This window comes from Oxyura jamaicensis, chromosome 8, assembly GCF_011077185.1.
Source record: "Oxyura jamaicensis isolate SHBP4307 breed ruddy duck chromosome 8, BPBGC_Ojam_1.0, whole genome shotgun sequence".
Taxonomy (NCBI): Eukaryota; Metazoa; Chordata; class Aves; order Anseriformes; family Anatidae; genus Oxyura; species Oxyura jamaicensis.
Window position 1 is genome coordinate 25,127,146 of NC_048900.1, and position 17,471 is coordinate 25,144,616.

General features: G+C 44.3%; 1 protein-coding gene across 1 annotated transcript in view; it reads right to left on the reverse strand.

Annotated features, from left to right (window-relative positions):
• Nucleotides 1-10,266: 10,266 nt before the first annotated feature.
• The window catches only part of FAF1 (Fas associated factor 1), a 162,656-nt gene continuing 155,451 nt past the window's right edge, over nucleotides 10,267-17,471 (reverse strand). Inside the window, exon 19 of the mRNA XM_035332623.1 lies at nucleotides 10,267-13,422. Coding sequence (XP_035188514.1) covers nucleotides 13,339-13,422 — 84 coding nt within the window. The 3' untranslated portion in view covers nucleotides 10,267-13,338. The remainder of the gene's footprint in view (nucleotides 13,423-17,471) is intronic.

The window sequence follows — 17,471 nt, forward strand, 5'->3', positions numbered from 1 at the left end:
TCCCCCATGCTGTATTTTCGAGCATCACGCCCAGCACGCAGGCGACAGGCAAACACTCGGGGGTTCTTCCCCCACCCCGTAAAATAATAAATAAATAAAATGTTTATTGCAAGAGCACACAACGCACCCCCGGGGTTCAGCAATTGCTGAGGACGGTTGGCAGGAACCCGCCGGCTCCGGACCCCCGCTCCTCGGCTCCAGCCCCTGCCCAGCTCCGGCCGCCGGAGCGGCCACTTCCGAGCGGCTTCCAACGATTCCTGCCGTTTTCTTTACAAAGTGCCTCCAGCCAGTACGGCCCGGCCCCCCGAGGCTCGCCTGTCTGCGTATTTTAGCATCGACCCCGTCCTTGGTGCTTTTCCGAGGCTCTGCCTGTCCCCGAGCCCTGGGAAGCGGGACAAGCGCTGCGCACCTTTCGTATATTTCATTCGAGCAAAACCCAGACGAGCTGCGGCTTAGCCCGGACCAGCAGCCCCGCATTTAGTGGGGTGCGGGTTTGGGATTTTGTCCCGCTTTGTCCCGGCGTGGGGTGCCGAGGCTGGGCAGATTTGGGGCCCCACGCACAACCCGCGAGTGGGCGCTGGGCTGCGGGGCGAGAGAGCCTCGGCGTCTTGCGCGATACAACCCGAAACGCTGTTTCTTTTTTTTTATTATTATTTCCTTTCCTTTCTTTCTTTCCTCTTTTTTTTTTTTTTTATTTTTCCCAGAAAGACCCAATCTCCCCCGTGTTTATCTCCCTCCTCTCTCCCCCTCGATCTCCCTAAAAGCATCTCCCTGTGCATCGCTGCAGCCGTGCAAAACTTTGAGAGGGCTGCATGCGACGGTACCGCTGCATCTTCCCCCAATTACAGTAGTAAAATCTTAATTAAAAAGAGCCCGGCTATTGGCTGCCATGCGGGGGAAGGCAGACACGCACGCCCGGAGGCAGCGCAGCGCCCGGAAGCATCCCCGAGAAATATAGTTCTTGATTAGTGTATTTTCATCTCGTTCTTAGCGGAAGACAGTTTGTAAGTACCTGCTAATGTTAGTGCTCTTTAAGGTTTCAATTGTTCTAGGGGGTTTGCCATTGACTTTTTCATTATTTACCTACTGAATCAAAGTAAGCAAATGCCATCTGTTTCCCTGCTGCTATCATCTTCACTTTTAATTATCCGCCCAGCAGCCTAATAGAGATGATATTAAACTAAATCTTTTTGACATTAAAAGTAATTATCCCCAAACCAATATTACAAGCCCGAGCCCCACCTCCCCCCAGGCAGGCGGCACACTCCGCCGAGCCCGGCCGAGCTCCCGCAGCCCGGCGCGGGGAGCGGCTGCAGGGGATCCCCCCGGCCCGGGCTCCTCGAGTAGCTGCGACGTGATTAACTCCATTTCCCCGCTCCCAGTGGGGGAGGAAAGAGAGACGAGGAGAGAGGTTTGAGGCCGAAGCACGGGAAAAAATGGGGCTCGGGGCTGCGGCCAGGGCCGGTGCGCACCCCCCCACACCCCCCACCCCCGGGGAGGCTGCTGGAAAGCTCCCAGCGCCCTGATGCTGAGCTCAGGGCTGCCCCTCCGAGGATTTTCCCCGTCCCACGGCACCGGAGGAGCGGGCTGAGGAGCGGGGTCCGCATTTGGGGAGGGGGCGAGTGGCCGGACAGATGCCCCCCTCCCCCCCCGCCGGGTCACCTCACTGCGACCCCAACTCCTCGGCCACGTCCCCCCCCTGCCTCTCGTTCTTGGTGTGAGCCGGAGCCGCGGCCCCCATTTCCTTTAATATGTGCTAAACTGAGCTAATTTTAATTGCATGTTTCAACTTTGCTAATTAAATAGAGCGGTCTAATTAAAAGTGACTAGGGAACAGTTTTAATTCAACCCTCTACTTTTTTAACAATCCATTATGCAACAAATCCAGGGTAAGCCCTCCCTTTAAAAAAAGCTACAGATGATTGAGTTTTTACACCTTTTTACACGCTCACAATGGGGGGACCTGACCCAACATATGTAGCGGCGGGGCCGCCCCCCCCCTCGCCCCCCCGGCTCCCCGGCGGGGCTTTGGGAAGGGGCTGCCCGGCTGCTGCTGCCCTGCCGGAGCGCTGCCGGCCCCGGCTGCCTCCCGGGGCCTCCCCGCTGGAAGTGCGGAGACTATTAGCCCGGCAGAGGTTAGAGTAGCACATCCCCAAGACAGCAGCCCAGGATTTGGGAAAATCGGGCTCTTTACACGCTTCATCTCTTCACCAAGTGCTCATTAGGTTGTTAACCTCTGGTTCACATGAAAGGGGCATGTGATGAATCCCCTCCCGAACAAATGGGCGCATCCCCCTTCAGGCACCGAACAAAGCCCTTAAAATAACTGCACAAGAAAGCCTTTAGTTGTTACTCTAAAATTTCTTTTCTCTGAGAGCTTGTGCCCGTCCGCACACACGCACAGACACAGGGAAAGCAGAAGAAAAGCACACACACACCACCCCCCGTCCCCGTCCCCCCTGCACCCCGTTTGCTGGAGCTGAAACCCAAAATCCCCGGGCCTCTGGTGCTGCCTGGTGCCCCCCCCTCTTCGGGTCGGGGGTCCCCAAAGGGGCGGAAAGGGACCGTGAGCTTTGGGGGGGCAGACCTGTTTGGGATGTTGCGGGGCCAGGGCCGCCCCAGTTCTCCCCAGCCACTTTAAGGGATTCACCGCCGAGGGGGACCCGGGCGGCAGCCCCACTCCGACCCGAAAAGGGGGCAGCCCTGGGGGTCCAGGCCTGCAGCCACGGCGGAGGATGCGCTCCCCTTGCGCTGCCCCGTCCAGGGCTCTCCTCGCTCCTAGAGGGGCGGCCGGGAGCGGAGCCTGCGCTCCGGCATTCCCACAGCTATTGTATGGATTTTAGCCTCTTTAAGAGCGTTCCTTTTCTCTCTCTCTCTCTCCCTCCCTCCTTCTCTCTCTCCCTTTTTATTCCCCAGCCCCTCGGGCATGGATTACAGCGGCAGACAATTTTCCCTTCGCACCTTATTGATGGCTAAATGCACTCGGGGATGCTAGAGGGCGGGGAGAGGTGGGGGGGGGCTCCCGGGAGCTCTGCGGGCTCCCCGGGCACCGGATCGGGGGCGAGGGGAAAGAAAGGGACCCCGAGAGGGAGGCCCCGGCCCCCCGCGTCCCCCCACGACCAGCAAGTGGGGTCTCTGCCGCGGGGAGCCCCCGCCTGCTGCTTCCTCGCCCGCAGCCGTGGGTCCGCGGCGTGGAAGTGCACACGCACACACCCACGGCCATGCACACACCCACGGCCATGCACACGCACCCGCAGGTGAAGAGGAGCCGGCAGCTCGGAGCCCGAACGAGTCGGGGAAGCCCCGCTCCGCTAATTTACTGCAGGGCACTCCGAGAGGTTCATTAAAACGGCTCTTGTCAGCTCCCTAACGATCCGAGAGCTTTTTAATTATATTTTATATTCCCCTACCCGTCCCCTAACTTCAAACACATGGTAAAAAGGATTTGCCGTTTTGTTTCAGGTAAAACCTAATAATTAAAATTCAGACCCCGTCCCATGCATCTGCTTCGCCTTTGCCAAATGAATTGAAGGGAGAGAGAAAAGCGATTTCATTGAGATCACAGATGGGGTGCAGGTTTTTGGAAGAAATTTGAGAAACACCATTGTCCAGAATCAAAACTCTATGTCTTGCCCCACAAAGGGGGCTGCTTTAAGCCCCTCAACTTCTATGGGGCTTGTTTTTTAAACTTTAAGTGTTCCGCACAATAAGCTGCCACCAAAATGTCACAACCGCTCTGATTCCAAGTGTGTCTCGCTGCAAAGGGTGCCGAAAAAATGAAGGGAGCAAAGGGAAGGAGTGTAATTAAAAGCCCCGGAGCCCTCCTGCCTGCTGGGGCAGGGCGTGAGGGGGGCGCGGGCACCCCGGGGTGCTGCCGGCCCGGCCCTGCCCGCGCCTCGCAGCGCGCCCACGTTTGGGAGCCTAAATCGTTCTATTAGCCGAAAGCAGAAGATTAAGCCTTTTATTTTTATTCATGACGATGACAGCTCCGGTCGGATTTGCCGGAGGATCTCCCCCCCTCCACCCCCCCCCCCCCCCCCCCCGCCCCATGTTTGTTGCCCTAGGAGCTCAGGAGCTTAACAGCCCTGCCGGAATGCGATGGATAAATACAACCTATGTCGTTAAAGAGACATATCGAGCGCGGCGGCGGAGGGGCGGGAGGAGAGGGCTGCTTTAACAGCACCATCAACAACCACGGGCGTTTAGGGAAAAAGACACACACACAAAAAAAAAAATCGTATTTTTTTTTTTCGGTGAACTCGCGCTGTTTAACGCGAGGGCCCTATGCACACGCAGGCTCCCCCTCAGAAGTCACTCACGGCCTCTCCGCCGTCCCCTGAGGCTCCCCCCGGTCTCCTCCCGGTCCGGGGGGCTCCAGGGAGGCGGCTGGGTCCTGCCCGGGGGTCCGTTTTCCCTGCCCGCTGCCATGCCACGAGGCAGCGAGGTGCGAAGCGCGGTGTCGCCCTCCGGCTCCGTCCTGTGCCCGCCGCCCGCGGGGCGCCTGAGGCGAGGGGCCCGACTGAGGCGCCGCCGCCATTTCCTCAGCGCCCGGGCACTTCCCCCGCGGAGAGCTCCCGGCAAGGAGCCGGCGGCCACCCCGGTGCCCCCTCACACGGCTGCTGGCCCCGTCCCGTCCCGCTGCGGGCTCCCCGGGCCGTTTTCCCCTTCCCGGTGCCCGCCGCCGTCGAGCTCCTCACACGGGAGCCGGGCCTCGCACCGGCTGAGGGCGGGAAGGCCTCGATGGCGGCTCCGCCCGCCGTGAGGGAGCCGGGGCGGACAAACAAGCGACGGGGAAGGCAGCTGAGAACCGCTCCCTGCTCGCTCTGCCCCCCTCAGAGCCCAGACACCGCCGGGGGCTGCCCCGACAGCGGCTGCCCCCTGCCCGCCCGCTCCTCGGGGAGCCTGAGGGAGGCTCCGGGAGTGTGGGAGTGGAGGCGGCAGCGGTGGCTCGGGGTGTGCGGGGCTCTGCCGACGACGAGGAGCTTAATTAATTCATTAAGAGGAGGAAGATCTGGAGCTGGCTACTGCAGGCTGGGAGCCACGGCAAGGCAGCGTTTGCTGTGGACCCATGAGACGAAAAGAGAGGAAACGGCCACAGCCAAGCTGCGCTCTCCCCTGAAGCACACCCACACCGTACTACCTCAGGGGTGCTCAAAAAAGGTGAATTTATGGGGTTCTGAGCAATATTGTCACCACAGAAAACCAAACCAAACCAAACCAAGTCAGGCGAACTTGATGAAGTCTTGCAAACCGTTTTTTTCGTTATTTTCTTTTCGGTGAAGAAGTGTTAAGCTTATTCCTCATGGCTCTGGAGATTTCTGTCAGTAGAGACGGGGCAAACTGCCCGCCAAGAAGTCCCCATCCGCAGGCGGGGATCTTGCTTTTTGGGGTGTGTGGGACCAGTGCTGCAGCAGCGATGTTATTCCCCTTAGGAAACAGGCTAAGAATTTCTCCTTCTCGTTGAGAATAATATTTCAGTAGGTCTATCCTTAAGTGTAGCTGTCTCATGCCATTCCAGGTCTGGTTTGCAAGAACGGGACCTCTTTTTCGTTATTAATAACGATTTCTCCTATGTAAAATCGTTCATTCCCTCTTTAGCTGAGAGAGCTTAAGCAGTGATGCAATACTTCGTAGAGTGTATAAAGTTTTCAAGCTTATTCTGTGCTTAAAATCATATGAACCCTACCCACTTTATTAATAGTGATTGGTCATTTTTCTTAATGGAGTATAAATAACCTAAAATCCATTTTTCTGTTTGAAATATGTGGACTGGCTGTAATTAAAAACATTTGCGATTATGTTAACTGAAATATTTTTTTAAATCCACATACTCTTTGAGGGCAACCAATTCCACTTTCTCTTGGAAGATAAATTCCTCACGATAAGATTCTTGTAAGCAAGTCATTATAGAATACCTTAATTTTATTATGTTTTTAACCATTTTTAACCAGTGAAAGAAGAAACCCATCAGAAGACTTTAAAGGGAAAGATCAAACAATATTTCTGTAACAACGCTTTATTCTTTAGCAGCTTTTTTGACAGTATAATTTCCATTGTGCTTCTCCCAAACGACTCTGCTCTGGCTGCTCTTCATTTATGTGCCTGATTCTGACCCTGCTGTGACCAGCCCCTTCTCACCAGCCCACTAGTGCATGGCTGCCATAAAGTTATTTTAATTGGTCTCCCAAGGAGAGGGGGCTGCTTATGGGAAATTAGTTTACTACAGGATAGTGTAAGGCAACTCTTAATACTATCACCTCTTCCAGCACAGGGAGCAAGCCTTGGGTGCAGGGCACTCACCGCTGCCATGCCATTTCTAGAGCAGCTGAGAACCTCCTGGTGTATTTTTGGGTATGTTCCCAGTGAGACAGGCATCAAGTGGCCACTAGATTATGGAACCCATTGGTGGTAACATATCTTCTCTTTGCTTAACAGGTATTTCTCTTACCAGTAGCTTTTTTGTTTCAATAAAAAGCAGCATTATTGGATTTTGATTAATTTTGAAAACTTGTGGTAATTGTACAGAAGGAATTGGTTTGATACCAGAAGTAGACTTCGATGGGAGCTAAATAAACGTTAATGAAACCAGAAAGGTGTTTCTGAAGCAAAATTAGGAATTCTCAACAGGTTAAGCCATTATAATGTATATTCTATTGAATCTGGTGCTTTTTGCTTGGTAAGAAATATTGCTTCTTCATAGTGATTACTGGATGAAAAGAAGGGAAATATGATAATAAGCTTTAGCTGAAGGAAAAAAAAATGCACTTGAAAATATCTGAAACACAAGGAACAAGGAAGGAATTTTGTGCCTGCCAAAGTACAACTGTTAAAGGAGTAAACTGGCCGTTTTTCTTGAAGTTGCTCGTACAATGAACTGAATGCCTCGTATCTACTAAGACTTTCCAGTTGAGAGTACTTTAATGCTTTCAGTTCATATGCATAAAACCTTTTTGCATGTGACTACTGAACACCGGTAAACTAAAAGTCAAAATGGATTGAACAAACTTTACAAGGAACCAGAATCATTTCATTTTTTCCCCACCATGTTACAGGATACTGCAACAGCCACACAATGCCTTAGTATTCACTTTAGTTTGAACCACAAAAATCTAGAAGTATTTTTCAGTAACTAAATGCTCTCTGCAACTCTCAGATCATACTTAAATTCTAAAATGTAACAAAGGAAAAAAAATAAAAATAAAATGAAACAAACAAATAAAACAACAATCAAACTCAACAAACCCTAGATTTTTTGGAAATGGATCTACTCAACAATTTACTTAAGTTCTTCCATAGATCTGAGTTTATAATTGTGGTGCAAAAATCCCTTCTCGGTTACCACCTCTTTTTGGAAATGCTTGCTTTTCCTTACACAAGCGAAAGTCCTAATTAATCAGGGTGTATGAAAAGGGCAAACAGACCTGACAAAATGCAAAGTGTTTCTATGTACACTTTAGAATAATTTTAAAGTCTTAAAATGGCTTAAATAGAATGGGTGGCTTCAAACAGCAATATATTTGCAATCTCAGTAAATTTTGGAAAGGCGAGATCTTGAATAGGACGTTGTAGTTACAAGTTATGAAATGCCTATGAATGTTAGTCATGCTCAGAGACTGTGACGATACCTTAAATAAATCACAGAGGCAAACAAAATGATAGCAAACACATTTTATGGTAAATGAAAAACATACAGTATTTTACTTTAAAATATCACCACATTTAATTTTTCAGTAGAAGAAAACTCTGTGAAGAGGAAGATACCAAAGGGAAATTAAATCACAGTTGAACGAATAAGCTCGTCATCAAACCTGTTTGAAGATACTGGCTTAGATCCTCAGAGTACACATATATCGTATTTTAAAAAGACTCCAGAAGGCCCACCAGAAGTACCTGAGCCACGTCAGCTGGCACATTGAAGGGTGCACTGAAAGAGAGACTCATTCGAGGAGAACAGAACAGAACTTTTGGAAGACGCAAAAGCAAAACTAAGCAAGCCGTACACCTTGAGGAACAATTGCCAAAGGTGTAAAAGATAATTAGAAATATCAGAAACAGGAAGCCTGCCAGAAAGATAATTGGACTCACATATTTTCAGGGTGTAAAAAGAGTACTTAATGAAAGTAGGGCAATTGCAGGAGAGCTAAGCCAGTCATTTGCAGCAATGTTTACTGCAGTGGAAACATCTTTACTTGGGAGAAAAGGGAACGTTACTCAGAGACGGATAGCTGGAAGCAGAAAGCAACAGATTTCATAGCAAGAAATGTTATCAGCAATGTCCCCGTGGATCTCTGCGGGAACCTGTGCTGTTCGGGGTGCTCGTCCAACACCTGACAAACGCTCCCAGCAGTGAGGTGCTGCTGTTGGTGGAGGGTTACTCACTCAGATGGCTGGATCAAAAGTGAATGGCAATAAACTGTGGAAAACTCACAACATAAATTTGGAAAAAAAAAAAGTAAATCAACTCATTGGTAGTAAGTACAAAATAATGATTTCGTTAACCAGTAGTTTTTCTGAACACAGGAACTAATGAAGCCTATTTTTATAACCAGCAGTTGAATGACATTTTAATTGAATTATATTAAGGCTGCAGTGTGACTTCTGTCTTTATATTACACATAAAAGAATCCACAGAGAAAAACCCTGGCTAAGGTGCAAATTCTCTGGTATCTAATGAGGCATCAAATGCCACCAAAACTTTTTATTTTTTTTTCTGCAGGTAGAGCACTCAGGCTGCTCTCTCAGGTCTGTGATGACTGCTAAGCGTTAGATCCAGTGAGCCTTGCCCTCATGGGAGACACTCAGCATCTCCTGCCCGGCTTCCTGTTTCTCAGCAGCTGGGCTGCCTACCTTCCCAAAACTCACCGAAACTTCAGGTGGCAAAACCTTTACACAACTTGTCTAATTTGCTTGAAATTCAAAAGCTAATGTTACATTTAAAGGTAATAACAAGGCATCCTAAAAATATTTTGAGGTGCAATAATCATGTAACACGCTTGCGTAAATGCTGTGTGTTTGGGACCCAGTCTAACTAACCTTGCCTCTACAGACGGGCCTCTCTCCTAAACCAGCTGTTACCACCTAAGGAAGAGATCTTGCAGATTTCATGGGTATTTCTGTGAGGAGCCTCAGTAGTAATCAGGGGCAAATAGAATAAGGAACTACTGGAGAAGAAATTGAGAGGAAAAAGATGTCATGAGGACAGTGTGCAAGACCCTGATGAGTCCTCTCTCTCCTGGAAGATGTCATGATGTCTGTTCTCTTGACATAGGGCATATTAGAAACGGAAAGGGTGAAAGGGAAGGCAACAAAAACATTCAAATATACAAAATGGACTCATTTAAAGATACCCACTAACCCAGAGCTCCTCATATTTGGAGGGGAGACAACTACAAGCCTATGACAGAGGTCTTCAAAACCATGGATGGTATTGAGGGAGTGAACAAGAAGTGACTATTCACTATTCTAATGGCTGCATTGAGCAGTCCCTGGAAAGGGACTGGAGAGCTCATCCCAGGCAAGCACCCTGCCACTTGTCTGAGAATTCATGCCCCTGCTCGCATGCTCCCTCCAAACAAGCTTAAATCATTCCATCCTTTGGCAGTCAAACAGCACTGACGGGAGGGAGTGAGCACACACTTAAAGCAGCCTGTGCTACAATGGTCTTGCAGAAGTCTTCTGAAATGTTGGAGCCTCAGGCTTGTTTCTCCTCAGGCCCATGCCAGCCACAATGTGGGAAACCTTCCATGTGAAGTACAGTTCAGTTAAAAACCCCAGGGGAGACCCACGAAAAGACTACCATCAGATTTGAAATAAAGATGTACCGTGTGCCTTGTCAGATGCTGGAAGAAAGGACGCGGTGCTTACCTTGACACAAGACCACCGTGTGTGGAGCCTGAGTGGCGGGAGGCCCCCTGGGCTAGCACAGAGCCCAAAGCCTCAGCTCCAGCGAGGAACGGTGCCCACAAGCCATCTCCATCCTGAGCCTTCGTATCCGCCAGTGTAACCAGCTCCTGGTTCTGCCTGGCAGGCACTCATCATGTGTATTCTGTGGGGGGGCTGCTTTGATTTGTTTGGAGACCTATTTAATTTTTGTTTGTTGTGGATCCCACTCTAAGGCACCTGAATCTTCCCGTGAATTGTTTAGGGAGTTTGACCACGAGGCTCTGAAAATGAAGTGCTTCAGTCCTTCTGTGAACCTGGGTCACGGTGATTTGGTTTTTCCCCACATACGGAAGAGTGAAATCATATCACTTTTTAGTAGAAATATTACTGTAATTGAAAATTTATTTTAAATTTCTAACGTCACTGAGTACGTACAGTTTAAGAAAGCCAAAGTCCTTTTCTGCTACATTAAAAAGAATAAACAAACCCCCAGCACAGCTCCATTAGAAACCCCCCTCACTAAATTTAAGAGCGCGTATGCAGAGAACACAGAGCAAACAGCAGTGCCCTGCGCGTTCTCCAATAAAACTTAGAACAGCAATGTCTACAGGCAGGACGTTTCTTCCAAAGCCAGAGAGCCCCACCTTCACCACCATGCTCTGAAGGCCAATACCGAAAGCCAACACATTGTACAGGATTCCTTCCGTTCATTAACAGTAATTCCTAAGACTTAAAACTAATGCGTTAATCACATTAATGATAATCCATTAATGTGAGGAACCTGGAGATTAAAAAAAAAAAAAAAAAAGTAGAATCAGGGATATGCTCTGTAGTAAGTGTTACGGTTTTGGGGTAATAATGAATTACAACATTAGCCTGTAGAATGACGAGAGGATTAACCGTGTCAGCAGAGCTCACAAAGTGAATACGACGGTTTAGGAGAGCAGAAAACGATGGCACAGAACATTAACGTTTCTACACAGGGACTGTTTTGCACTGTGGGTGTATTCGGAAAGGTGACTAGATGGTTGCTTCTTGAAATCAGGCCCAAAGTATTTAAGGACCAAAACCATAAAAGCTTTATTTAAATTGAGTGATACACTTGTTGTGGCAGAAGGATCCTTATCTTGGTATCTTTGTATCAGGGGGCAATAATGTCACCCCTTTGAACACTTCCACTTAATTCTCACCAGAACATTTTGATAATGACAGCGTATTTTGCAATATGAACAAAATGGGGGAAAAGAGCCCTAAACCAGAATTTAGAACAAAAAGGCCAAACAAACCCTGGGAGCACTGACTTCAACAAGTTCAACAAATATTCAAGCCACATTTAATAACTTTATGAAACTAGTATCAAAGAAAAGAATATATAGTCAAAACACAGAAATAAAGGTGAGTGAGAGAAAACAGCCTGATGAGATCAAACAAAAGTTAAACAGAACAAGTTAATATAACAAGTTCACTGAAAGGTTGCTCTGCTTGTGTAGCAATGCTTCAGCAACTCCTTTCCTCTACAGCCAGCTTAGAAGGAAGAGCTAATCTGAAAAAAAAGATATGTGTCACTTTCAAATCCTGCTGTATGTGTTACTGTGATTGTTTGTAGAAACAGAGTCACCCCAGTTTGCAACCTATGTTAATTTCGTATTTAATAAACATAGTAGATCTTTTTAATAAGAAAACAAAAGTTGAGAACGAAGCACCTGCATTCAGGTTTCCATTACGCATACATTTATCGTTCTATTGGCTATGAATTCTTTTATTTGTGAGCTGCAAATGATTAGGATTTGCTTACACTTCCAAGCCTTTTGTTTGTCATAGATACTTCACTTCTAAAAGTGTCTGATGTAGCACTCACTAATTGCAGAAGTACGAAAGGTAGAATAAGGCTTTCCCCTGCTCAGAAATTTGCATTTTTGGTAAAGGTAACAATATATCAGCTTCACTAACACCCTAATAATAGGCATACATTGAATTTTATATCACCATCCTTCCAAAGAAAAAAAATAAAGACTAAAAGATGTGTGCAGTTGCTTTTTGCTCAGTAGAAAATTTTCAAATCAGAGCTCATTTTGTTACAATAAGCACTGTGAATTACAACATATAAACATGTGGAAAACAATATGCCAGGCACTACAAAAAAAAAGTAGGATTTGCAGATGACGATTCTGCAGTGCTATTGTGCACTATCCTGTAAGCCCAGATTTTAAAAAAAGGTGGGGGGGAAGGCAAAAAACCCTACCACTTTTGATGCAGGTTTGGCATGAAGTGTACTTTAGATCTTAGCCTCAGTATGCTTTTCTATGGTTGTGATATTTAAAGTACCAGATTTTTCCACGTCAGATAGTAGGTGCATACATTTAATTCAACAGAACTAGCATTTCTTTAATTTGAGACGGGATCAGTAATCTATTGTTAAAATGTCCAAAGTGTGCAATAATAAGGCAGATTTCTTATTACACCATCTTTTAAGATACTCATTGTTTGATGAAACAAACAAGGTGCTTTAAAACAGCAGAGTAATAGGATACAAGTGCCAGAATGAAGGAAAACCGCTAAAATGGGAACTGCCATTTCTTTCACAATGAGAAATAAAGAACTTTTGTATCTGGTATTTGAAAGGTTTTTAACAGCTGATATTCAATATCAGCTGATTCCTGAAGTGTTGGCGAGATACCAGGTTTCTGGTACTGGCCATTTCTAATGTTATTTAAATATTCACATCATGCAATAAGCAGTTTCACACACTGCAATGTAATGGAAAATACTTCCTAAACTGAATCAGAACTGAGACCCAAAGCAGAACCAGTAAATAAATACCTTGCATATATGTCAAACTATATTCTTCAAACAAAACCTTACATCTTATCAAAGAAGTCAGAAAGTACTAACAAAAATTATATGCTTTCTACTATAATACTGTTAAATTTCCATGGCTGAGAATGTCCCGTTAATTTTTTCTGCCTTTTTAAATTAGGTGACAAAGTAGAAATTCAAACACAGAAATAAAATGCATATATATGAGAGCACTGGCTCGGCGAGATATCAAATATACAGCATTCTAGTGTCAAAAGTACAGGCAGAAATGTCCAAGATTTCTTGGTGAAAAAGGGGCATTTGAGGAGTAAAAATTCTACTTAACAATCACTCACATTTTAACAGTGCATTAATTATAACAAAAGCTGGATGATAAGTGAGCAACATAGTCATAACGTTCAGTGTTCATAGCAGAATTTTATCCTCTGCTCATTTAAACGAGGTTGGAAACATATACTCATGTATGTGAAACTTTAAGTAGCTATGTTTTTTCATTTTTTTCAGGATTCTTGCGAGAGGCCAAGTTGTGACACTGAATTGAGTTGGATGATAGTACAAGATGGAGTTGATAGATGTGTTCCTCTCGATGCTGTGCCTCTGGCTCGTCAAAGGATGATTAGTCCTACAATCTTGTTTGATCTATTCTTTTGCCTCTAGGAAAAGGGTTTCTTGAGGATACAGTTTTACCTCCAGTAATGATTTATTTGGATCCAGCTGGGTCACCTGTAAAGATAAGAATGAAAAGATAGGTGTAAGTAGACTTTTATGAACCACTTACCTTCATGGTGCAGATTTTCGCGGAGAGAATTTTGAGTCCCTCCAGTCAGCGATAGCAGAAATTTTCAGCATGAATTCCCAGAATGTGGTGAAGAAATATGTGTTGCATTTTGTATTTTTATGTGAATGTTATTAATATTATTTTGCATATTGTGTTTTAAGCAGAATCCATCACGTTAATTCCAAGAAGAGTTATTTTTCTCCCACAAACCACCATGTGAATATATTTGTTTTTGGAAAGCTAAGGTCATTTGGGAGATTTACTGGATCACAAACTGAGATGAAAAATCAAACTATAGTCCCAGGTAAGTATCCTAAAATTTCCATTGTTCACTTGAGTCTTGACTCCTTGGCAGATTTGTAAAAGTATGCAGGGAATCATTGTGCAGGTGGGCACACAGCAGAATTCCAGTGAGAGTTAAGTGTTGTGCAATTTGGAAAATACTAATACAGACACTATTTGCACCATTAGTGGCAGAATTCCTCAGCATTTGGATCTTAGCACCAAACCCTGCAAGCTGCTCGGCATCCTTAACTATTACTGACTTTCACTTCAGGCACATGAACAATTCCCAGTTTATAGTTAGAAAAATTTGTGTTGAGGATCCTGTTTAGAAACTGGATTGCTGCCTATAGGAAAAGTCTCTTCTATGAAATATATATGTATGTATATATTACACGATATGATTATTTATACATACAAAATAATGAAGACAAGTATCTTCCTTGGGTCCCTCAGACATTCATGTTTACATGTCAGCTCTGTGACACCTTGCAGAAGATTACTGCAGTGCTTCACGTAGAAAGCTGAACGTTGTTTCTTTCAGTCTTACCATTTTCTGAAATACTTCACTTTCATTGTTAAACTTGTTTTCCTTAATAACTCTGTTTTAATTTCCCTTGCTGTGTGAGCACACTAATTATCAGGAGCTTGTTTGTCAGTAACAGATTATTAGTCTCATGCTATGGATATAAAAACACAAATCCATACTGATAAACATTTTTTTCTGAAGTTAGTTTTGTTTATACCTACGATCATATAATGCCATTGATTTCTAAAATTATTTTTTGGAAAAAAAAAAAGTGTCAAGAAAACCAAACATAATGAATTACAAAATGTTAAATTTATTTTTTTTCTTAAAAGCATAACTTATTAATCCTGTCACCAATTACCAAAAGCAGTACTGCACCCCTTTCTCTTCTCCCCATTTAAGTCAGGCAAATTTAAAACATATTTCTATTTCCATTGTTCTATTGGATAATTCAAGATAACTCAATATTTAAACAAATATAAAGAGCTTATCGCTTCCTAAGTCCACTGAAATCAAAGTGGTTTCACCCCTCTGCAACAGAATTAAATAGTAATAATAGATGCATTACTTTGATTCCCAAAGCAGGGACATATTTTCTTATACTTCATGTACCATGGCGAGCTATTGCTAAGTGGCTGAAGAGAAAAATAATTTGTAAGAACACCAGACTCAATTTTAGATTCCTATTATCTACAGTCCAATTATGCATTCCTGCACAGATGCTGCTTAAATTATTGAAAGGTTATTATCTTAGAAAGCAAATCCGTTATGTAAAAAACAGCCAAAGTAGTGCATTTAAGTTCGTGATTACAGAAGTATGCTAATTAAGTATCTTGTTGCATTTTTTTATTTTTTAGTATTCTGCTACAGTCCATTGCACTTCAGCACAGAGAGGGAAGTAAACAGGGGTCTCTGTGATTCACTGCACGAGGTACTGTGCACCTGCGAGAAGCGATTCTCCTTCTCTTTTCAGTTAAAGCTTTTATCTAATTAGACCTCTCTATTTTCAAATCCTGCAACCTCTTTTTAGGTAGGCAAGAACCAGGTTAAGTCTTCTCTACATTTGACACACACACACAGAAGTGAAAAGCAAATGTAGGCAATGAACACAAACTTCCAGACTGTAACCATATGGAAACCTCCTGTTCACTTAAGTGTAATTCAAGGTGCATATCCTACTCCAAACTCTAAGCTTCATAAACTTCAAGTACAATGCATGATGTCCTTTCCTCAAAGTCTTTAAGCTTAGAGGGGTAGTTAAAAGCATTGTGGAGTACCTGCAGCAAAAGGACTGTGCAGCTTTTCACCATAATTTCAGTGTGCTGCTTAATTCACTGAGGGACAGCAGAGTTTGCAAATGTTTACACCATTACCCAATTAACTAACAATATGGCTCCTGCATCTGTCAACAAACAAAGCTGTTGTTGCTTTGTTTTAGCTCCTTGGCATTTTCTGTTCATATGGGTCGCCATTGTACTTAATTATCACACCATAACCCTTCTGCAGCTTCTACTTTGTTATTTGTGGTTTGTAAATATGATGTTTACTACAAAGAATAGCAGCCTTATTAGTCAATCATCCTCCTACCAAAAGAAATGGTTTCTCTTGTATATGTATGAATGCAAGACCTAAGATGCTTCGTAATTTACAGTATTTTTGAACGGACTTAGAAAGCAAAGAACGATACATAATAGAGATCAAAGGACAAGGGAAGAGCTGTAACCCACAAAGGTGTGCCCACTGTAGTGTTTTAATGAACTGTATTCACCTCAGTAAATTTGTGTGGGTTGTTTCACAAAGCAAAGTATTAAAATATCTTTAAATTTGTCTATTTCCTTTCATTAGCATTAGGACAAATTCTGGAATCCATTTTGGTGCTGATGATGCCTTGCTCTGATGTCACTGCATGGGGGCCCTTCCTAAAAAGCCCTGCACATTATATGTTACATTGCCCCAAACCCCACACCTTTATTATTTAAAGATATATATATATTTGCATATTATTGGCAGTTATGCAGGAAATCATTTAAGCATGTGTTTATGTATTGAATTGGGTTTGATCCTATTGAACTCACCCGTGGTGCTCAGCTACATGCTTTCTTGATTAAGGCTGCAAAATTCACCAAGTTAGGCATTCAGCATTTGTTAATCAAAAGCTGAAAGCCTAATGGTGCTCTGTATTTTCCAGTCCTACCGTGTATCTCTTCCTACCAGTCACACACACATTCACAGAGCCTGCTCACACATCCCACGGTGCTAACAGCTGGTGAGGTGAATGTATTTTAAAAATATATTTTGTGGTTTTGTTAATGTGAATACTTTGTATTATATTCACATTATAATGAAATATAAAATAATAACCCTTCAAAAGGGACTCTAAGTTGTTCCAAACTTACACAGTGAGGAGGATGAGGGAGGAAAGACACGATGTTCAGATGCTGAGAGAGTATAATTTCAGTGACAACAAAATTGCTAAATATTCAAGCTCACAGGATTCTGTAGAATAACACATTCAGGATTGTTCCAAAACCAAAGCTAATAGTATCTCCGTGCAAATGACTTTCTATACAAACTTTGGCACTCTCTTCAGGGAAAGAGACTTTCTAGCAAGGTGACCAGTGAGTGGTAACAGGCCCTAATTTCTGTCAGCGTTACATCTTGCCACTGAGCAATCACTTTCATTGAAATATGTTTCAGTTGGTAAAATTGTATTTTTCTTCCCACTGTAGATACAGTTTTACAGGGCCTCTTGCTTTTTTTTTTTTTTGCAGCTAAACTTGATCTTTTCATTTAAAGAGTTTACTACATAACCTATGCTGGACTGGTGCACAGTATGTGTATTATTGTAACAGGTAGCAGTTTAAATGACTTCTGTGGTCGTTACTCCAACTAAGCACTAGCTAGTTGGTTTAAAGTACTCCTGCAGCACTTTGAAGTTTGAATGATTTACAGCTACACAGAACCAAAAGATAGCAATGTTACCTCTCGGATTTCTCTTGTAAGAAAGTAGTAGCTACTTACACTTTATTTTTCAACAAATTCCTCCTTTTTTTTTTTTTTTTAAGGACCCAATGGTGAAAACTATTACTAGTTTAAACATGGTGAAAATTATTACTAGTTTAAACAACTTTTTAATACATCTTTGTAGCAACATCTTGTTCCTTCCAGAATCATTTCTGTATT